The following is a 23,273-nucleotide window of genomic DNA, read 5'->3' as shown; positions in this document are numbered from 1 at the left end:
ATGGAGCCTGTGAGAATGCAAGGATGTGTAATAAAAAGATGGAGATACAGACACACCGCTGTTGAAATAATGGAGATGCTGAACACAGTAAACCTACAACTACCCACATGTTACCTAAATAGCAGAATCTAAGGGGAAAAAAAAAAAGTGTCAGGTAAACAGAAATCCCTGCAGCTCTACATACCTATGAACTGATGGCTAGTTCAAGAATTACTGAAAATAATGACTTAATAACAATGGCCTCCCAAAACACATCTGAAGTTTCTGAGCAATTTTAAATACCATAAAATTACATGATCTACACTGGTTATTCTCTATCAGGCTTGCACTAAGAATGAAACAGCCCTTTCCTCTCTAGTCTGGTTAGCTGATAAGCATCGGTCCCTTTCAGGAGGGACAAATGGAGGGAAAGAGGTATTAAAAAATGCAGATTTTAAACAAAGAAACAAAACAGCACCTTCAATTTCAGATGAGCAAAGAAAATCATTTTACTACCAAATGAGGATCACATGCACATAAAACCGCATTGATTGAGAGCAGGTAGCACTGAGTCTTTCAGGAGTCTACACATTAAAGGTAATAATGACAAACAACAAACAGGTTGTGTTTAAAAGGTTTTTATTTATAGAACTTTTTGTTCCAATCCTTAAAACACAGACAAATGATAATAAATAAAAGGACAAATCATAAAAAGAATAAAGTTTGACTATTCACACAACAGAATATTCATTCACTGAGTGAGGAACAACATTTATTATACGTGATAAGTGTGTTTGTGGATATATGTTTCGCAATACATATATAATTTATGTGTAACTGGGAAGTTGAAATCTCAGAAAAATAGCATCTTCAGTTCCTCTGATGCTTTGAATTAGACCTTTGACAAGTAAAGAGAGCCTAACATTCCCCATGTAGCACAAATAACTTCTGGGAAACCAACCCCCTAGCCCTCATTTAAAACAGTTCATCCACAAACAAAAAACACCACCCAAGCAGAGATGTGGCTATTCTATGAACTGAAAGCCCATCTAATAAAATGTTACATTTGTGTGTGGATCAACACAAATAACTGAATAATGTACATTCAGAAATTAATTAATCTTACAGACCACCAGAAAAGCATGCATTTAGACAACTGTATGCCCCAAAGGTCTGGTTGTTTGACTGTTCATACATCGGCATTTATCTACAACTAAAACTAATGTCAGATTTACTTATCTAATGACCTTATTTAAAATAAAAGCAGCTCGCCAAATCTCTGTTCATGTAAAATCACTGCATCAGAGCAGATATATATCCATAGGATCACAAACAAGACTCAAAACAGAGACCACAATAAAAGGCAGTGTTTTACACGGGGGAGAACTATTAGAGAATACCAGGCTCAATCGAAACAGCCGATTGCCATAAATGGAGAGGAAAGACAGTCCTGCTGTGTGGCTCAGCAGACACACACAAGCGCACACAAATACAGAAACGCAAAGAATCCAAGTCTTCTAATGGAGAGAGGCTCATTGGAGAATTACTATATAAGAAAAACATTACACAAACACATCTGACTGTAAAGATCAAAGTACCCTTTGTGTAAGAAAAGTTACACACTAACAGGAATTAGTGCTTTTGAAGCAGATGAGTTTTCTAAAGAGGTAGTTAAAATGACTTTTACTTAGAAGTTATTGCCTGTATTTATTGGTACGTCTGGATTCTAATTTATTAAATGTTAGCTCATTTTACTTGCTGTCGTCCTCAAGGCAGGCTAGGCTTTGTTATATAAATATCATATTGCAAATTCTTGGCAACATTAAATTAATGGCAAAATTAACCAAGGAAGGTGACAGTTTGAACAGTGGCAAAATCTCCTGTGTTTCTGTAACAGCCATGATCCTAGACAGTTAAATTCAAGAGTTACTTTTCACAATCGAGACACTCCAATTTTATCTGGCCAATCAACCCCTCCCATGAAGAGGCATCATTGAGAACTCTTCTTAATATGGTCCTGAAAGGATGCTTGCTACAACAGCTGCTTTGTTGATATGAGCTCAGAAGCAACAAATAGTTGGGGGAAAAACTCAAACAGGACAAAAACACAATCATCACCTGGGTCTAGCACTCCAATTCTGTAGGTTAAAACCCTTTTCGGTGGATAGAAACCAATCTTCATGTCATGACCAGAACATCGGTTTGTTTTTGGCTAGACATTTTCACTCCTGGATGAGGGCAGAAAAACGAAGGACAAAAATAGAAGAAATATTTAGAAACATGACAATAAACCACAGATACGACACGTATATGCTATAGAAATTAAAAGTTCTCAGGAGCTTCCTTCGGATCATCCCTTTTCGAGGCAGGGGAGCAGGTCTCCCATTGTCCAGAGACTAGCAATCAATCATAAACTGTCATTTGTTCAGCAGCCAATGAGCATAAACAGTGCCTTATTCATCATGATAATCTGTGTCATCGAGAAATACAAAAAGCAATGGTAGCTTCATACTACACCGCATACCTTGTGCAAAGTAAGAGATTAACCAAGAAGCAGGAGCTGCAGATGTAATGGAAAGAATCTGGCAAATGTCTGGTTTCATGGTCAATGAGTGGCCACCGATTCATCAAGACACAGCACAGCCCACGTATGATATGAGCATTGCCAAAACACCAGAGCAGCCATCACAAATGTACATTTTTGCTGACATTTTTTGTACTTTAACATCCATTCATCCAATCCATCCCATCTCAGTCCTCTTCATAACTATTTATCCAATGCAGGCTTACGAGTCTGGAGCCTGTGCCAGCAGGGTTTATGGCAGGGGACACCCAGGGCAGGATTCCAGTCCCATGCAGGGCACAGGAACATACGCAAGCATTATCAATTAATTCAGAGCTGCCAACTACCCTAAATGGTCTATGGGAAGAAACAGGAGTACCCAGAGGAAACCCACCCAAAAGTACAGAGAACATGCATACTCCACACACACAGATTGGGTGAGAATTAAACCCAAGAAGATATGAGGCTAGAGTGCTAGCCACTAAGCTTTGACCTAAATGTGCTGGTTGTGTACCTACTGGCATATGAGTGAGATACTTGGGTGTCAGGGATCCAGCTCATCCTCCTCCTCGTTCTCCCCTTGCTCTCGCAGAGGCAGTGGCATGGCATCGGTGCCCAACAGTCCCCTTCTGAGGACATAGGGACACGCTGGTCCACTTGGAATATCCGCAAAGCCTGGAAGGTGACAACGATCATGTTTATCACCTTGTTTTTCTGCATTGCAACTCAATGGGAAATATACTGATTTTTACATATTATACATGTTTTGGTAGCCATTTTTGTTCTATATATTTATTACTGCATTATTCTGTAGGTCACTGCCTAAACTAGAGTGCATTGTGTTATGAATAACTGGTTTAAATCAGACTAATATATATATATGTTCCCTATAAAAGTGCTGTGATTTCTCTGTGCCTTTTCTATGGTGATGCACTCATACAGAGCACAGCTGTTTCAGACACCCACCCTTCATGACGACCTCAGGCAGTCCGTAGGGCTCATACTCGGTATCGTCAAACGCAGCTGACATGCGGGAACGGTTTCGCCTTATTCTCTCCGCCAGCTGGGCCGGGTCAGCGGGGATGAGAAAGGACCTTGAAAACAGGGTCAAATTGTCCACCATGGACAGAGCTGCATCCACAGGCGAGAGTGGTGGAGAATCTACACTCTCCTTGTCCTCCACCCCCGAATCTGCTGGCTCATTCCACACTTCCATGGCTCTGTCCTCTGTCTGCGTACCAGCATGGCACTTCTCCTGATCACTGCAATATGGGGCAAGGGAACCTACTGCTGCACCTTCGTTCATGCTTTCCGTCTGAGTGGCCATGCTCCTCGACTCTCTTTGGTTCTCCCACTGAGGAAAGCGGTTCTCTCCGTCTTCCACAGGGCTTTTAGAGAACAGGCGTGTTGTCTTTCCTGAGGTTTCAGTACTTTCTGCTCCCTGAGTTGCATAATCCTGATCTGCTCCTTCAGACTGCATCTGTGGCCCCTTTTCATTCAGCATTACACTGTGTTGCTCAGTAAATGTTGGATTTTCTTCTTTACTGTTTACTATGGCCTCATGTTCAATGATGGCTTTGGTCCAGTTGTCTTCTTGGACAACCATTTTGATCTTTTCACTTCTAGTTTTTCCAGCAGCTGTTCTTAGCTGATTATCTTGGACACTGTTTCTGTCAGCCTGTTTGGTTTCGTTCAGTGTATCTGTAGCTCTGGTTTCCTGGTTTTCTTGGATGAATATCTGAATGTCTGTATGATTACAACGGCTATGTGCAGTTTCTGTCTCCAGTTCACTTTGTCCATGGGCTACTGCTTTGGCCTTGAGGCTTTGAGAAACATCACCATCGGTTGCTGACAACTGAAAAGATAACAGGGGAAAATGTGAAACTGAGGGTGAAGGTCTAACGTTTATTAGGATGAATCTGATTTTTTTCGTTTTTTGGGAGTTTTAGTATTACCATAATAAAACAAACTACCATAAGATTTGAATTTAAAAAAGACAACATTTCATAGTGTAACATGTATATCACAAATACTTCTTAAATTTCCTGCAAAACAACACTAAATAATCACCTTAATAGAAACTGCCAGTGTCCCTGTTTCATCATTTGCTCCTGAGAGATTGCAAGTTTCCCTTTCTTCATGTACTCCTTTATCAACTGCACCTGCCCCAGGAATGAACACTGGCTTCCTGCAATCTTCTAAAATATTCTCTGCATGGGATGGAGACCCCGCAAGCTTTTTGGGCTTGCAGGAAACAAGCAGGTGGTCTTCCCGGACCACCGTTATGGAATCATTACTCGTGTGAATAACTGGCTCCCCAAAAGAAACAGGGGTAAGAGTGTCTCCAGCCGTCCTCCAGACCTTTAGCTCATCTGCCTGTTTTTTGTTTTCCTCAACGAGACTTGAGACTACAGACTGCAGTTCCAATAACTATGGACAGAGGAAAAATACAATATATATATATATTAATGAAAGTATGGTCTTTTACTTTTCACAATTTATAAAGTATAGCAACACAAAAAAGGATGATATCCTCCCGTTAAGAAAAACTTTTTAGAAATTCTTTTTGCCCACCCCATCGCGCTCTCCACAATGTAAACATTTTAATGTAACCATGTGAAGGATAGTATACATTTTTACCACCCACCTGCTGCTGAAGAAGCCCACTCTGGCTAGAGTGGTTCCCATCCTCTTCAGGACCAGTCTGTGTGACACCATCCTGTACTCCAGGGCTTCTTTCCTGCTCCTCAATGGATGTTTTCAGCAGCACCTGTTGTTCCTTCAGCTGATGGCTCTCCTTCCTCAGCTCTGTGTCTGTCTGAGTGACTGTCACTGCCTCAGTCAAACAGTAACCAGGGCAACTCGCTACATGTGCTATCAAACTACTCCCTTCAGCCACAGTTTGAATCCCTTGGGCATCTTTAGTCTTCAAGTCCAGTTCATTACTGCTAGAGCTCAGATCTTGAGCCGGGAACATCACTGATGTCTTTTGAATAGGCATTTCTCTCTCTTGGCTCACTTCCTTTGACCTGGGAAGAGTGGAGTCCAATTTCTCAATAACTTCTGCACTTCCAAAACCACTGATTATGGCATCAATCCACCCCAGCACTCCTTCAGAAATGTTTGGCATCTCTTCTTGCTTCTCAGGAGGACTAACAGACAGAGCCCAAGACTGTAATGCCTTATTTTCCCCTAGTAATGTGATAATAGCATTTATATATTGTTTTACATCCACAGTGGGCTTGTCTCTTACGTGCAGCTCTTTACTTCTACAGATACCTTCAGCTTCCCCAGAAAAATTTAACTCATTGTACTCTCCTGCTAATTCTAGGGAGCTCTGCAAAGAAACTCCTGTTTCTTGATCTTTGGTATTTGTATAACCTAATGTAACAGCAGCCACCTGTTTCCCGAAGCATGCTAACTTGGAGTTCAGCTGGTCTTTCTCCCTCTCCAACTGGTTTAACTCGTCCTGATTCATCTGTAGGCCCGTCTTAGACCTGCATGTGACCCCTCCAGTTTTGGTATCTTGCTCCTCTACTTTTATCCATTCAAAATCTGAATGTACACACAGCTCTGACTTAAATTTCAGCTTTTTTTCCTGCAGCTTACTTAACACCAATTGTTGTTCTATGCTGCAAAGCCTAATACTTGGATTATCCCCATCACCTTTACAAACAATAGGCTTCTCCTGATTGACAGTTCTAGTTACAGATTCCTTAAGGTTCACTGTCAAATGTTCATACTCATTTGGAACTACGGGATCAAAGTCCCTTTGTGCAGGATGCAGCTCCTCTCTAGACCTCTTGGTAGCAGCTTCACTCTCTTTGTTATCATCAAGTAAACATCCCTTAGAATCTAAAGGGTGGACTTCCTTCCTTCCAGGAGATGTAACAGCTGCCAGCATAGACTTCATTTCTTTATTCTCAGTTTTCAGTTGCATTAGCTCATTCATAGCAGCATGTAATTGCACAACTACTCTATGTGATGGATCACCACCAACCAGATCACCTGGCTCTGTGCTTATTTGTTCCAAAATGTTCAAATATGTAATCGCTTCAAATTTTGATTTCGGCTCTTTGTTCCCTGCTATTATCTCACGAAGGGATCCTACCAAACTCTCCATACTGGTACTTTCATCACACACTCCCTGCTGTTTGAGTGCTACGGGAGGATGAAAATTCTCAAAAGCATGCGGCGTGTTCTTGATATCTTCACACTGTGATATGGGGGATTTCAGCTGGGGGTTTGGTGTTGCTGCAACATCCACCATAGATTTAATGCCCTCAGGGCTCTTGCTTTCCAAATCCAGCTCTTCCTGCTCTCTTTTCAGTAACTTTATCTCCTCTCGACAGCCCTGTAGCTCCACCTCCAGCCTCTCGAGGACAGTGTCTCTGTCTTGCAGCTCATGCAGTAAATCCTGTATGTGGCAGCTCTGACTCTCAAAGGCAAGTGTCAGCTGTTGGGTCTGGCTGTTCACCTGGGCCTGTAGGGCATCCAGCTTACCCTGAGTCTGCCTAGCCCGTCCAGCTTCCTTATCCCTTTCGTCCTTCAGGGTCTCACAGGTTCTCCTGAGATGTTCCAGCTCAAGGACCAGCTGGACTGTTTCATCCCGGAACAGCACAGTCTCCAAACCTACTTGCTTCCCACTCCTTTTTGAGGGATCCTCCAGATTACTCTCTGATTGTACCTGACCTTTTACATTATTTTTGAAGGGTTTTGTGCTTTGAGGATCCACAAGCTCAGACTGAGAGGGGGAGTCACTTGGTGATGGAGACATAGAGTCGATAATGACAGTCTCACTATTGTTGTTAAAGTTCTCAGCATTGTCACATGTGATTAAAGGGGTTTCTCCAAACTCTTTGCCAGTTTCCCTGTCCTGACTCCCCCGGAGCTCCAGCATCTGAGCCTCCAGTTCTTCAATACGTGCTGTGAAAATTCTCCTGCTCTCCAGCTCATGGTCTTCATCCATTTTTCTCCTATCCTCCTTCTCACTCCACACCACTCTCTCTTGCTCCAGATCTTCTCGTTCTTGCTTGAGTTGGGACTCCAGTAATGCAACTTGGTCCCTGAGGACTGTACTCTCCGTCTCTTTTTCGGCATCCACCTGCCCCATACTCCTCTGCTCAAGGGCAGCCAGAGCCTCCTTAAGCCTCCTGCTTTCTGCCCTCTCCTCCTCTAGCTCTTTCTCTAACCTCTCACCATCACCCTTTAACTCTTGGGCTTTTTGCCGCAACTGTTCCACTTGAGCTGAGTGCTTGCGGCTCACCTGTTTCAGCCTGGTTCTGGCTTCAGTCTCTGCCTTCCTTTGGGCCTCCAAGTCCTCAAGCCTTCGCTCCAGCTCCCGCTTCACCTCCTGAAGCTCATCATTAAGAGCAATGTTCTGTTTTTTTAGATCCTGTAGAGCTGGCTGGCTGTGTCCGTCTTGGTCAGTAGATGGAATTAGCAGATCTTCATCCTCTTCTGCTTGGACTTGGTCATCATTGAGGTTACAGTCTGGTTTACTCACTTCTCTGAGTTCAGAACTCTCCCTCTCCATGTTATTTTGTTCTTTCATAGATGCTTTGCTGCCGTGAACATCGTATTTGTTTTGTTCAGCAATCAATTTGGCTTCAACTTCACGAGTCTTCTGAACCTCATTCTTTCGCCTGCCTCCTTCATCCCTTAATTTTTCCTCTGGTTGGGTCCCAAGCTCTGTTATGTCGTTGGAGTCGATACCCTCCCCGGGTTCTCTGTCAGCAGGATACCCTGTGTTGGTGGTCCCATCTGACCTATCTACCTCCCAGCTCTCCCTTGATGGATCATGACCTGTAGCTTTCTTCCTCTGTGAAGGCGGTGCTCGCTGGAGTCGTTCATGATGGGAGATTGAGGAAGGAAAGCTGTCTCCAGCTGGGGTAAATCGAACAGGAACTTCAGCAGCGGCAGGGACAATAAGCTTGGTGGCTGTGAAGGACAGAGAACATTGGATGTATTACCTCAATTGGTGTACATCATGATTTACTATCTGCTGATTTTATTCTTTTTTTTTTTACTGCTTGCTAATTTCCATTACATCTGTGACAATTGCTGTTATGTTAGCATCAAATGCTAGCAGAATTAGACTTCACTTGTGTAAATTTGCATTACAAATCCATTCCATTCAGCTGTTCTATAATACTTTTTATAAGTAGGAAGGAAGTTTTGAGTTACCGGGGATGCACTACTACACTGCGATGTGCGAAACTACTAATAATTAATAATAGAACATGCCCTATTTTCCTTCAGATAATCCATGCTTATCGACGCAGATCACTGGTATCTCTGATGATGGTGACGCAACCAGCTTAGTTTAGACACGCTTTTGGCCCTGTTAGTAAACAGGGCAGTGTCAGCACAGGTAAAGGCTGGGTATGGCTTGTATATTTCAGAATAGAAAACCATCAGTTCGCAGTATGGGTCAGGTACGGCTCGGTTCCTGGTAGCAGAGGAAAGCAGCCAATAGATGTGCTGGCAAAATACTGCATGCATTCAGCAGAGAGCAGCAGTAATACAAATTTTGTTCTTTAACACAAACAAAAACAAAGAAGATGACACATCTGAAGACTACAAAGTGTTCCTCAAAATAAGCCAGCAGTATTAGTCACTTGTAAACAATGCAAGACTAACCATATATCAAATGATGTAATAAAAACTGGGTGTGGTAGGGATTTGCGTAGATTTGTATGCGAGAGCCACTGTGTGAAACCTGCTGTGGAAACATCCTCACTCTATTGCCAGCTCTAGTCAAACTAGTCTCCACCTAGGAGGGGTTGCAGACAATGCTGGGCAGATAATGCTACTAGGCTGGGCAGACAATGCTACTAGTTTTTTTTTTTTTTTTTTTTTTTTTTTTTTTTAATCTTTCACATATTAATTTTCTAAAAGCAAGGTTAAGATGACCGATGCTGAGTCTATGTTAGGTCTCTGGATGTGTATGCCTACACAGTAACATACAGCTGTTTAACATTCTCCACACAAGCGACAGATTCCAGTAGGTCACAGATGAGATGCCTAGATTCCTCACAGGCCTTCCTCACCCTTCAGCTCTTCCAGCAGCCTCAGAGCCTCACTGAGCTCCTGTGTCAGCCTCCTCACTTCCTCATCCAGGCCCTTAGCCCTCCGTTCGCTCTGTTCCAGTCTCAAGGCCAGGCCGTCCCGCTCTCGGATCGCCTCCTACAGCAGGGCACATGCATTGAATGCACTGAAAAAGAACCTGAAAGATTGCAGTGGGTGGTTTATGAACACTCCACCAGATGACTAAAGGTGCCTAATGCTATGGTCACACTACATGATTTTAGCCCCGATTTTCCACTCGCCGACAGTCTTCGGAGAACGCTGACAAAAACAAGGAGGCCAATCGGTGTTCGATGACGCAACAGATTTAGCATGCCAAATATCTAGACCTGCTGGCAACTTCAAATCCTTTAATGTGAAAAGTGTTGCGATTGGCAATGAGTGCAGCAAAGAGCTGCAGCCAATTAGAGTAATTGGTAATGAGTGTGATGATGAGCTATAGCCAATGAGAGAGCAAGAGATAGACGATGAGGAAACACCCATGTGAGGAGTCACATGCCAAGTTCACACTACACAAAAATAAAAGTCATTAGATCACTATACAAAATCAACAATGATGCCGGCAGCAAAAGTTTGGTGATCTGTTGGGACCCAAGAAAAGGAAGAAAGTTTGGTTAAAACTTTGGCAGGGTCACTAATGGCTTTTTGATGTTTCCGACGACCTGTACCACCAAACAAGTTGAGAAAGAAGAGGTGGACGGAAATTGCCAATTTTCTTCAACAGTCACATGCCACTTCTCATGTGTATTTTTGCGACAAAACAGTTGAGATCAGACAGACTAGCTGGGATTCCTCCAGGTGAAAGATCTTGCAGTGTGTAATCCCCTGTTACTGATCAGTCATGTAGTGTGCAAACCACAACGAGACTGCCAGTAACAAGACAAGTCATGTAGTATGAACAGTACAGCGATCTGACAATTTTAAAAGTTGTGCATCTTGAACTTAGCATTATGTTTCTCTGAACTGTCCACCACCATAATTGCGGTTTATGTCTATGTGACAGTTCACAACACCTGCTTCATATGAGAATGAGTTTAAAAGCAGCAGAATTGCACTGCTTTGCCCTCATCCCCAACCAGCCTCATACCGTCAACTTGCACTGGGTCTGCTGTTGGACCTTTTGGTTTTCAAACAGCTCTTTCTCTGTCCACTGTAGCTTCCCCTTCACCGTGTCCATGTCCTTCTCCACAGCCTGCTTCTGTAGCAATGCCTGGAGAGGAATGGAAAAGGGGGCTTAATGGGAGAGCAGCGGAGGTAAAGTCTGTGAAAGATGAATGAGCAGATTGAAAGGAGAGAGGCAGCGAGAGAGAAGACAGAGAAGACAGAAGGGACAAAAGTGAAGGGAAAGGAGATGCAGGTGAAAGGAGGGAAAACAGCCCCATGCAGGACACAACACACTCAGTCCATCGTGCTCATACCCGATGCCTCAACAAGAACAGACAAGGTGCAAAATCAGCTGAAACTGACAATTGAGTTCTAAATCCAAATAACATGTGATTTTTTGTTGACCAGATAAATTGTTTTATACTTATTCTCCCATATTAGCTTAGAAATATATTAGTCTATAATCACAAAACACTGGATTTGTGATTGACATGCAATTAAGAAAAAACATATTACATGTCATACTATAGATGCAAGAGAGACAGGATTATTAGTGCCAAGTAACATCACTAAGGTTTGGGTGAAAGAGCCAGTCTAGCCATAGAAGAAAAATGTTCAAGAATGACTTGGACAAAATGCTGACCAAGCATAATGTTACAATTATTATACCAAGTTGTTGTGACTGGCCTGCTGAACTACATAGGGCAGTTTGGGGTGTCTGAGGGTTCACATTAGCAGGAGAGTATCAAGTTACACACCGCACTGTTATCATTCCTGCCCCTCCCCATCTCCCTCCCCCCTATGCTGTTCGTCTGACCTATGACCCACATCCTCTCACTCAGCCCTCCTTGTCCCCAAGGCCTTCTCCATGTACTCCTCCCACAAACTGTTTTCCCTATAACGAAAAGCTGACATTTACATACGGGCAAAGGTTGTATCTGAAATTACAGCACAAACACACGCACACATAACACCAACTCACTAACCTTGATGCCCCAAAAATCCACTGAGTGAAACAAAACAGACATAGAAAATAAGAGAATTTGAAAGACAGAGAGAAGAGGAAAGTTAGTTTAGTAAGTCATAGAGCAAATAACTCTCTTGTGACAGGAGAAAAAAGCCTGATCAGCCAAGGAAGTGAGAGGAGAGAAAACACAGCAAGACAGCAAACAAGTTCCTAGTGTTACGCAACACGGATGTTTTAGATTCCAGCAAAGCGAAAAGCCAGTGAGCATGTCACTGTTTGACAGTTCAAATATAAACTCTGTGGAAGCCTGAATGTCACACTAGTGTCCCAGAAACACTTCTTTCAATTCTCTTACCAATTGAATACATTGCTTTTTACATTTACATTTTACATGGCTTATGCAGTTTGGTATTGTTTGTGTGTGGAAGCACTAGACCGTCCCACAGACGTGTGCGTGTCAATGTGCACCTTATCACACTGTGCCTGCAGTGTGTTGTGGAGTGTCTGTGCACGCTGAATCTCCTGCTTCAGTCGGCTGCTTTCCTGCTGGTGCTCTCTCTCCATGTTCTGCCTGTCTTTCTGCAGCCCCAGCAGCTCCTGCAAGGTGTCACAATGCACACTGCACATACAGCATGCACACAGCCAGTCCCTCTCAGCAGTACTTTATTTAGTGATCAGTGGTCATTGTCAACACACCACAGCACACAGTGCGCAACAATGAAATGTGTCCTCTGCATTTGACCCATATGTGACTTTCGTGACATAGCAGGGGGCAGCTAATTCAGCGCCCGGGGAGCAGTGTTTGGGGGCGGTACCTTGCTCAGGGTACCTCAGTGGTGCCTTGCTGGTCGGGGATTCGAACCTGCAATCTTTCAATTACAAATGCGCTTCCTTAACCATCAAGCCACCACTGTACAGTTGTGTTCAGAATAATAGCAGTGTGTCAAAAAAAAGTGAATAAAGCTGAAAATCCTTAACAGTTTTTATTTCCATACATGCAAATGCATTGGGAACACTACAAATTCTATTCCACATCAAAACAAGAAGAGAAATTCATCACATTTGTGTTACTCCTTTACAGAAAGTGAAGGAAAGGGAATATTAGGCTGTTCAAAAAAAATAGTAGTGTCCACATTCTTCTTTACAAACTCAAAGATTCACTGTATCAACTGAAAAATGTTTTAAGATTTTGCTTTCCTTTGAATCATTGAACTAATATTTAATTGTTTCTGATAAATGCTGCACATCTGTGTTGTATGGAGTCGACCAACTTCTGACACCTGCGAACAGATATTCCAGCCCAGGATGATTGGACTACATTTCTTGGTTTTGCCTCAGAAACAGCATTTTTGATGTCACCCCACAAGTTTTCTATTGGATTAAGGTCCGGGGATTGGGCTGGCCACTCCATAACATCAATCTTGTTGGTCTGGAACCAAGATGTGGCTCATGTGTTCAGGGTCGCTTTCTTGTTGAAACACCCATTTCAAGGGCGTTTCCTCTTCAGCATATGGCAACATGACCTCTAAGTATTTTGAGTTATTCAAACTGATCCATGATCCCTGGTAGGCCCGCCACTGTAGTATAAGAAACATCCCCATATCATGATGCTTGCACCACCATGCTTCACTGTCTTCACAGTGTACTGTGGCTTGAATTCAGTGTTTGGGGGTCATTTGACAAACTGTCTGCAGCCACTAGACCAAAAAAGAACAATCTTGCTTCCATCAGTCCACGAAATGTTGCGGCGTTTCTCTTTAGGCCAGTCAATGTGTTCTTTGGCAAATTGTAACCTCTTCAGCACGTGTCTTTTTTTCAGCAATGGGACTCTGCGGGGGCTTTTTGCAGATAGCTTGGCTTCATATAGGCATCATCTGATTGTAACAGTACTCACAGGTAACTTTAGACCTTCTTTGATCTTCCTGGAGCTGATCATTGGCTTTGCCATTTCGGCTATTCTTCGATCAATTCGAATGGTAGTTTTTTGCACTTCTTTATATGTTTTCCCCTCTCCAATCAACTTTTTAATCAAGGTACACTGTTCTTCTGAACAATGTCTGGAATGCATTTTACTCAGAATTTCAGAGAGAAATGCACTATAACCAGCATGTACAACATTTGCTGCCTTCCTTCCTTAAATAAGGCCCATAACTGGCACCTACTTTTTCACAGAATGAATGACCTCACTAATTGAACTTCACACTGCTATTATTTTGAACACGCCCCTTTCAAGTAATGATTCTGTAACACATAATCAGCAGCATGCATGTCATGACTGTTGGGTCTGTTGGTTTTCCATTACTCTACTACACCTACTAGTAAATTATTTGCCATGTAGAAATATAATTTCTACCAAAAACGGTGATTGATCAGGTTACTCATGTTGGACTGCTATTATTTTGAACACAACTGTACATACTACAAGCCAGTGCATGTGCAACGTATGGTACATTTTGTTTACATGGCATCACTTGCCCAAGTGGTCCCTGTGGCCTGATATGCAGGATCCACACTCCCCTACAAACAAGTACACCTGACAAACACCCAAGGGCTGAGGATTGGAGCCACATACCCTGTGGTGCTCTTTCTCCAGCTCTCTCCTGCTTTGCTCGGCGCTCCGTCGGCTGCTCTCTGCATTCTGCCTCTGGCAGCTCAGCTCCTCCTGCAGCTGTTTCAACTTTTGCTCAGCAGCCAGGACCTGTGTAAAAACCCAAGTCAGAGCCTGCTAGTCAGCAGCCCCCTGGTTGTCACCTGCGAGTTCCAGCCCAAAGCCTGGTGCTCAACAACCACCTTTGTCATTCTCTAGTGGTGTCAAACTCATTTTCTGTTGGCTAAGTATTCTCAAATGCATTAAAACGTACTTTAATTTGTCAAATTACTGATTATCTGTACTGTACTAGCTAATTTTCCCAAAATATACTGGTTTCCAGAATGCCATGTTTTAATCCATAATGGACAAACTTAACACCTTTGCAGTACTCCAACATGATATTTTTTACACTTCATCTGGGCAAAACATGCAAAGAATCAGCCTCCTTTGTTCATGGGTGAATTTATGATTGATGAATCATATAATATAATATAATATAATATAATATAATATAATATAATATAATAATCAACTGATCACAGAGAACATAAAAGAAAACAAGCAGAAATAAGTGCTTGACACTTCAGAAAAAGGCACATTGTTCAGAATTCTTCAGACGTCATCACTGCCATTTCACCTTGCTGCTCTCTTTCTCGAGAGAAGCACTGGTCCGGGCAAGCTCCTCTCTGGTTCGGGTCAGGTCTTGCTCCCGGGCTGCCAGCTGGGCCCGTACCTCTGCCAGCTGGGATTCCAGGCCACGGCGCTGCTCCGATGCAGATCGTGCCTCCTGCTCCAAAGATTGGACCCAGGTCTGCATTTCCTGGATCTTTGAGCGCTGGACTGAGAGGCAAAGTGAGAATGTGAGACTGCTAAGAAATGTATCATTCACTATGCATTAAAATACTTCTGAAATCTAATTTCACACGTCATCCCAAAACCCTTAAAACATAACGAGATCAGAATAGTGAATCATTTTAACCTACTTCTTTATTTATCCGTTGAGTTGGTAAAAACAGGCACAGCAGTATGACTCATACTGACAGCCCTGGGACTCTAAACACTGATGACACACACCAACAACAGGGCTGCCTTTTTCCAGTAGTCCTTTATAAAGATCCATTTTATCCCACAACATACACCCCCTTTTTCACTTGACCGTCCCCGCCAAAAAAAAATCACCCACTTGCTTCTCCCATTTTTTAGGTGGTACAGAAACCTCCACAATGCTGGATGATCACAGCTGTGAGTGACAGAGCTGACTGGAAAACAATACCAGGCATTCAGGACTAATGTACTCAGCAAACAGAGCTCTCATTCAGGCACACTTCAAAACCAGAACTTCTGGGTTCAGTAAGTGAACTTGATTGTTGCTCTGCTACAATCAAAGCAAACTACAGTCTGAACTATAAGCTATCACTACCATTAGATAAACTATCATTAGTATTATTATAGAGATTCTAAAGTTCATTACTAATAAAAATACAAATTTCTATACTGTAACTGTACTCTGCTCTGCAATGCAGAAAAACAAAACTAAAAAAATCTAGTGTGAAGGCATTTGCACAGCGGTTTGAAGTCTGTGTAAACTGGCTTTCAGTGCATCAGAACTACTATGCTGGATATAAATATCTCTCTGCATCTGTTTACCAGAGCTGTTTTTCAAATTTGTGTCCACAGTGCCATGTGCTCCCGTTGTTATGGCGACTACAGTTTGGGCTATGATGACGGCAACAGGAAACTGCCAGGCGACACACACTGGGACAAGAAAGTCCATCATTGGAAATGGAAACTCGCGACAGATTCACAGACATAGGAAAGGGTTCCAAATCAGTAGCAAGGGTCATTACACAGACACACTGAAGGCCACAACAACAATGCCTATATTTACTTTGGAATGTGGCCTGCATGGGTATCAAATGTAAAATATTTCCATGTTTTCATGTGAAATAAAGGGAAATATAAACATATGGTTCCTAAATTTCAGCAGCTGGCAAAGTCTATCCAACACTGGCATTAACCCCCCGAAGGGCCAGCCCATCTGCATTGTCATGCCATTCCCCTACTCCCTATTGTGAGGGAAACCAGATAAGGGTAATGTGGATGCGCTTGAGGGTGGTACAGTAGCAAAAGGCTTCTGTGCCATTATAGGAGAGATACACATACTCAGTAAACACATAGATTGCAGCCACTTAGAAATGTTCAGACCACTTAAATGTTATCTTAAAACACACATTTGTACTTAAAAGGAGGAGAAATACTTCGCTGGTACATACAGATAACAGACAATTCAAATATGAGTATAACAGAGCATATAAACAATTTGCAGATTATTAATTTTTCCCAAATAGCTGAATTGGTTATTTATTAACAGATAGCACAGTGTCATGAAATTAAACTGTTTATAGTATTATACAGCCATTATGCAGCCATGTACTATAATGCAGAAGTGATGTGTGACCTCATCAAGTACAAAACAGCACTTGCTCTTGAAAATGCAGGGCTGGGCTACATATTGAATTTTTTTCTTGTATTCGATACATTTTTACATACAAAATAGCTTGATAATGTATCCTTATATCGATTGAATTTCTGATTGTAAATGTAGACAACATGGTTTGTGATACAACGACATGATGAACAGATCAGGCACTGCCAGAAAATGTAACGCGGTGTACGGATGCGTGAAAATGCTGCAGACGTGCAAGGTACAAATCAGGCAGGTGGTACAGATTGGGTCAAAGTCTTGCCTACCCATACCATGTCAAAAAGAGGCCAGATAGTGAAACACAAAGAAAAATGCAGCACAAAGGGAAAAAAATATTGTCAAGTGCAACACACGGACCATACAGAAAAAAAAGGAAAAGTGCGCTGAAAAAAGCGAAACGTAAATAAAAAAAGAACCATCACAAAAAGTATATTTTAAAAAAATTGCCAGAGAAAAAATCTCTCAATATTAATTTTGTTGCCAATATATACGTGCCTATACGTGCCTTTGCTTACGGCACACACATTTGTGGGCAGCGCTATATGGCTGCAAATTGACTCCATAGATTTAACTTTTAAACAACCTAATAGTTAAATATTTGAAATACTTTTTTTTTTTTACTTTACATTGTAGGCACTCATATTTAGTCAATTTGCAATCTTTTTTTTGGTTCATATGAAACAGTTCTGCAGAGGAACAAAATAGCATCGAAATAATGTTAGATAACATCTTATATTGTCATGTCGCCCAGCCCTAGGTAGATGTACATATTATAAATTAACATCATAATTAGAGCTACAACACTTTAGCTTATTGTTTCTTCAGTATAAAAAACAACTAACTGACCAACATTCCTTACCGTTAAAAAGTTCAATTCTTCTAAGCATCTTTAAATATGGTAAAAAAAGGCTACAGAGAATGCCATGACATACCATCAATCTCCCTTCTGAGGTCATTTTCCATCCCACAGTCCTGCTGAAATTGAACATCACTGACTTTTTCTGTGGTCTGCAGTGACAAGACAGGCCTTCCACTAAAGGTAGATGGACCATCCTCTCGTTCCCATGGAAACACAGCTGAGGAATTAGAGGATTTTGACTGTCGGGTTGATTGGCGGATAGGTGTGGAGCTGTGCGGTTGCTGAGGGGACATAGTCCCCCCCAGCGGTGATCTGGGACTACAATCACCAAACTGCAATTGCTGCAGGATAACATAAAAAAAGAGGTTAGGGTGACAAGATAAACATGCCCATGGACAGTCAGAAGCCTTTAAATTAATGATTAGCTCATACTCTGGAATGCAGTGCTTTAATTTCACTCTCTCCTCTGTATTCACTCCTCTCCTCCCATCGCAAGCCTGCAGAACACAAAAACTGCATCAGACAGGGGTCAAGCGATAAAAGATTTCCTTGAGGAAACCAATAAACCAAACATGAAAGACTAAGGGATCATACTGATGGGAGAGGAGCAAGATGAGAGGAAAGAGAGAGAAACAAAAACTGGGTAGCCACCATTATCCCTTGATGAGGACACGCTCCAGCAGGGAGTGGAGAACAGTGTTGAGTCCACAGAGTTGCTGGCATTCTGCAGTTTCTCAAGCTCCGCTTCCAGCCTGGGGATCAGAACAGCCTCTCACAAACTGGGAACTGTGGGGGGCGCTCCTCCAAATCCCAATTTAGTCTCAAATAGCAAAGAGGAAGAGGAAATACCTGGCCTGCTCTTTACCACCTGTATTCACAAGCCATGCACATTCCATACCATCACATGACAGGCTACCATTCTCTTCAGAAATGTTGTTAAACATGATTCAACTGATAGATGCTGTGCGGCCACAATTAAAGATTTGTGTGCTAGTGACATAATTTCTGACACAGAGAAAGAGTCTGCAGGGTTGCACCACAATGTTTTTGTGAAGTCTCACCGTTTGACCTCCTGTGTCAGAGACTGTGTGAGTGTGCGGGAGGCATCCAGCTGTCCCTCGAGGCTGCACACCTGGGCTTGCTTTACCTGCAGCTCCTGGGAAAGGCGCTCTCGGGCCTTTAGCCCTGCCTGCACTTCTTCCCGGGAGCTCTGTAAGTCCCGCTGGGCCACTGCCAGCTCTGAGCGTACCTCATCATACTGCAGGTAGACAGGGGTGCGGTGGAAGAGTGTTAAACTTCTATAGTTATATACAGATTACAGAACTGCACTTCTAAACAAAAGCCTCCCCTGCTTTTTGTACCCTTGCGCACAGAACTTCTGGACTGAAGTACTGAATTACTACTGAAGTAATGAAACACTTGGTGCTTCAGCAGAAATCAAGTGGAGAAATCTGATGGAAAGAAATGATCCAAGTAGTTAATACATTATTAATTCTATGCAATTACTTTTCAAAACCATTAAGTGTCTCCTTGTCTATGTGACTAAAACCCCAATAAAATGCATTTCAGAATATATGTCAAGTAAAACACTTCCTTTACCTTTGTTAAACTAGCCTTGGCATGCATTTCCTTTTGTGTGTTTACATATCAATATCTATGTACACAGTGTACACTAGCTGCCCAAACACACAGATACCTTAAGTTTCTGCTTGCTGAGAGCAGCCTCTGTGCTATCCAGCTTCAGCTGTTTCTGCTGCTTCTCCCGCTTCAGCTGCTCCTGCTGGGACTCCAGCTCCCGCACTTTCTGCAGGGCCCGGCCCGAGAGCCCCGCCTTCCAGTCGTCTACTGCCCAGCTCATCGCGGCACAGCTCAGAACCACATGCGTTTCACAGAGCTGCTGCTGGTGCTGTGTGCCCAGCCGGGTGGAGCAAGAAGTCAAGCCATCCCACTAAGACACCGAAGTCTGGAAAAATCAGGAAAAAGGTTGGCACAAACTGCAATACCCATGACAACATGCAAAGTAGCAGTTTGATGCTAGGTCCACCTGGACATCTGTATGCAATGTGCTGTTTGGGTCAGTCTAAGCATAAGCAAATCAGACAACATTTATAATGTGACTCTGCACCTTGTTTATGTACCCATGGAAACATAATGGTGCAAAATAGAACACCTTCTCTCTCCTGGGCTAAAGCACAATCAGTTGGGAAATACTTAAGAGCTTTGCAACAACAACAGCAAAAAAACAGAAGAGCACTGAATCAGAGATGACTGGACACCACTGTTATTTTTATTTTATTTTTTAAAGCTCAGGACTAGAATGCAATAAATAAATAAATCCAAACTTCCACATGTCCTGAAAAGGAAGCACAACCAGGCACTGTGAAAAATAACAAAGAACATGGAATAAAGACAATCAACATTGTGAATAATCTTTGTGTGTACGGCATGCATTTCTGCATAACAATATCCACCGTAAGCTAAAGCAAAGTTAAAATGGAAGTGCCAAGACATGGCACAGAACTACAAACATACTGTATGAAAACATAAAATGTGCATACAATCAGTTAACGTTCATGCTGGGAGAACCACAATCGACAGGTTTATCGTGTTTTGGTAGCCATGTGATCATCCGAGAAACTATATCAGTACTATATTAAGTATATCTATCTATCTATCTAGATACTTATAATGCAGTTTAAGACAATGTTGAGTCAAACTGTTATTGTATTGCAGCTGACTTTAACATGAAACAAGAAACTAATAATAGGTATTAGTTTCTTTCCCTTTCTAATGGATTTTTAATACAAAAAACGACACTAATATATGTGTATCTGTGTGTGTGTGTGTGTGTGTCAGAGGACTCAAAAGCAGAGTTTAGATTAATTGTTTGCGTTTTGAAGCATGCATGGTTGGTTATCATTGGCTCGCGGCTGCAGACAATGGAGATCTCTCGAGTCGGACACGAAAATAGCAGGAATGTTAAAATTCGCTAAAATGTAAAGTCGGTTTAACGACGTTCATCTCTCGTACAGACTGCAGTGCCACCGCAGGTCAGCGTCGTGCGCGCGTGCCGCCCCGCGTGGCGACTCCGCTCAGCGATCCCCTTTCCAACCAACGTGTCAGTCAGGAGACCAAGCGTCATCAATCAGGCTTTTCATTAAGAAACCAGCTCGTTGTCAGATAACGCAAACTATTTAAATTAAACTAGCATTAAGAGCACTACGGTGATATGCTGCAAGGTCGCCCTGAACAGTTGATATCATCATAACTTTCAACTTATCATGAAAGAAATCATTAGTTAGGCATTAAAAAAAGAATATCTTATTTCTAATGATTAAATAAAAACTGCCGACGGGCATTAATTAAATCTATTAGATTTCTTGTCAATTAAGGTTAAAGCAAGTTACGTGCAGCTCATCAAACATTAGCCTGAGCCACACGACAGAAAGACAATGCTGTCATTAGTCCTCACGATATGAACAACTGAAGTCAACGCCAATATTATTTGTGGATACGGTCGGTTAAACATCGCTTCGGGTGGGTACCTGTAATTCTCTAAGCTAAGAAAACATTTAGAAGATTTCGATAATGCTATAAAACAGCCCTTATTTCATAGACAATCACGACACGCGCATTTATTAAAAGGTCGGTAAACTAGACAATTGTGTCCACTTACCGTTTAAAGCCTTCCTTTTCAGTTAGGATAAACTTGAAAATCTTACACACCTGAACTGAAGTTCTCGAGTTTACTTCAGTTTGCCACGTTAGTCAAACCGGTTCATTCACAGTGACTAGCGAACGGTCAATAACCCGCCGTCCAGCGCCCGGATAAATATGCAGTCCCAGCTCGCGCCCCCGGCTAGCTGCGCTGCTAGTGATCGGTCACAGGCACGAGGCGGAGGGTGGTGACGTGCTATGCCAGCCGAGACTAGGGGGTCTGGAAAAAGCTGCCCGCGGACGACACCTGGCGGCAGCTTTAGGGAACACTTTGCACCCTTACAAAAGCGCAGCCCAACCTCGCAACCTTTGTTATACTATTGTTCGTTATTTCATGTTTTATTTGTTTAGATGACGCTTTTATTAAAATTATTTGCGTTTTACCTCCATCATAGAGAGACATTTTTGTGTAATAATTCCCAGCTAACAATTTCTCGTTCGAGGAACGTTCACAAATCAGGAGGCTGGATGTTGTATGCAGATAGAGTATTTTCACATCATTTTTTATTAGAAAACATTTTCAACACTAATTACCCTTAAAATTATGTTCAGGTAATAACACTATCCTGGTAACATTGACCACTTTTGTAAAAATGTAAAATGTGGAAATAAGCGTAACGTTCTCTGACATTGTTGAGAAGACTTTTACATAACATTGGCTAAAGCTCTGGGAATGTTCCTTGTTAGCTGGGTTAACTGATTTATTTACTGGAGATGTCACCCATAACCACTTATCCTATTCGGGGTCACAGGGGGGTCCAGAGCCTCTCTCAGAGGCTACAGATGCGAGGCAGAGAACAACCCAGGGCGGGGCCCCAACCCATCACAGGGCACACTCACACACCAGTCACCCACACAAGCACACCTATGGGCAATTTGGTAACTCCAGTTAACCTCAGCATGTTTTCAGACTGGGGGGGCTGGAGCCCACAGCAGAAACCCCACGATGACAGTGGGAATAACATGCAAACTCCACACACAGAAACCTGGCGGAGACTCAAACCCATATCCCACAGGTGTGAGGTAACAGTGCTAAACACTGTACCACTCCCTGGAGATTATGAAGTACACCAAATATACCATTGCTTCAACCCAGGTCCCAGGAAAACATTCAATAAGGTATGAATGGGAAGTCAGGCGCTTGAGGGCTCAATAGGTAGTGCTGTTACATCACGCCTTTGGGTGTCGTGTCTTGAATCCCATTCCTGCTCCATTTGTGTAAAGGTTGAATTTGAGAAGTCATGCAGTTAAACAAGCTGGCAACTCTGTATCTCTGAATTGACCTGTCAGTGGTGCCTATGTTAAACTGCCATTCAGCACAGGGTACTTAGTACCCTTCAGTGTCTGAGGTTAGGGTCCAGGCCCCCAGGATCCTGTACTGGGTAAGTGATTAGAAGATGGAAGACTGAGAAGCTCTTTAAATTCGAAACTTTATTAAACAATGTTCATTCTGGCAATGTTTTTATTTGTGGAGTTAATAAAGCTTCATAGTTAAAAGCGTTCAATAAATGACTGAATCGATGTTTAAGTTGTACACAACGTTAATACTTACATAAACTTGCCTTTTGTTTGAAGTACACAAGGAAGCCAAGGAAATAAAATTTTGCTTTCTTTTGTATTCATGAACTTGTGAAACTCCACATACAAGATCTTTATCAGCAATAGAAGTTAGAGTTATTATTGTGACTGTTTCACAAGGCCTCAGAACAAAACTCAGTTGGTTGGAACACAACTAAATAAAGAGCAGATATACACAGGATCAGCTCTTATGTAATCTATTATGGACATGATTTCATAACAAGAGATTAAATAGACTTGGACTTGATCACTTTAACCATCCAACCAGATGATAATCTGATTAATTTTGTTTCTACATTTATATTTTTAAAACAGTTGTGTCTTATAAATCAATAATAGGTT

General features: G+C 42.3%; 1 protein-coding gene across 3 annotated transcripts; it reads right to left on the bottom strand.

Annotated features, from left to right (window-relative positions):
* Positions 1-601: 601 nt before the first annotated feature.
* LOC111843713 (uncharacterized) lies at positions 602-21,521 on the bottom strand. Of its 3 annotated transcripts, none has more exons than XM_023811498.2 (16): positions 21,363-21,521; positions 19,333-19,599; positions 18,698-18,894; positions 18,288-18,388; positions 18,069-18,133; positions 17,710-17,977; positions 14,930-15,132; positions 14,275-14,400; positions 12,171-12,299; positions 10,719-10,841; positions 9,595-9,730; positions 5,190-8,482; positions 4,613-4,972; positions 3,509-4,397; positions 3,061-3,217; positions 602-2,207 (listed from the first exon to the last, which is right to left on the bottom strand). In XM_023811498.2, the coding sequence occupies exons 2-15, from the start codon at positions 19,492-19,494 to the stop codon at positions 3,087-3,089; spliced, it is 6,183 nt and encodes a 2,060-aa protein (XP_023667266.2). In that variant the 5' UTR covers positions 19,495-19,599; positions 21,363-21,521; the 3' UTR covers positions 602-2,207; positions 3,061-3,086. The 3 variants fall into 3 exon arrangements, with proteins under 3 accessions (XP_023667266.2, XP_023667265.2, XP_023667268.2); XM_023811497.2 differs by having other exon boundaries at positions 21,313-21,517; XM_023811500.2 differs by lacking the exon at positions 4,613-4,972 and having other exon boundaries at positions 21,313-21,518.
* Between the last annotated feature and the right edge of the window lie 1,752 nt (positions 21,522-23,273).

The sequence above is a fragment of the Paramormyrops kingsleyae genome, chromosome 10 (assembly GCF_048594095.1).
Source record: "Paramormyrops kingsleyae isolate MSU_618 chromosome 10, PKINGS_0.4, whole genome shotgun sequence".
NCBI lineage: Eukaryota > Metazoa > Chordata > Actinopteri > Osteoglossiformes > Mormyridae > Paramormyrops > Paramormyrops kingsleyae.
This window is presented reverse-complemented; position numbering and strand designations above follow the sequence as displayed.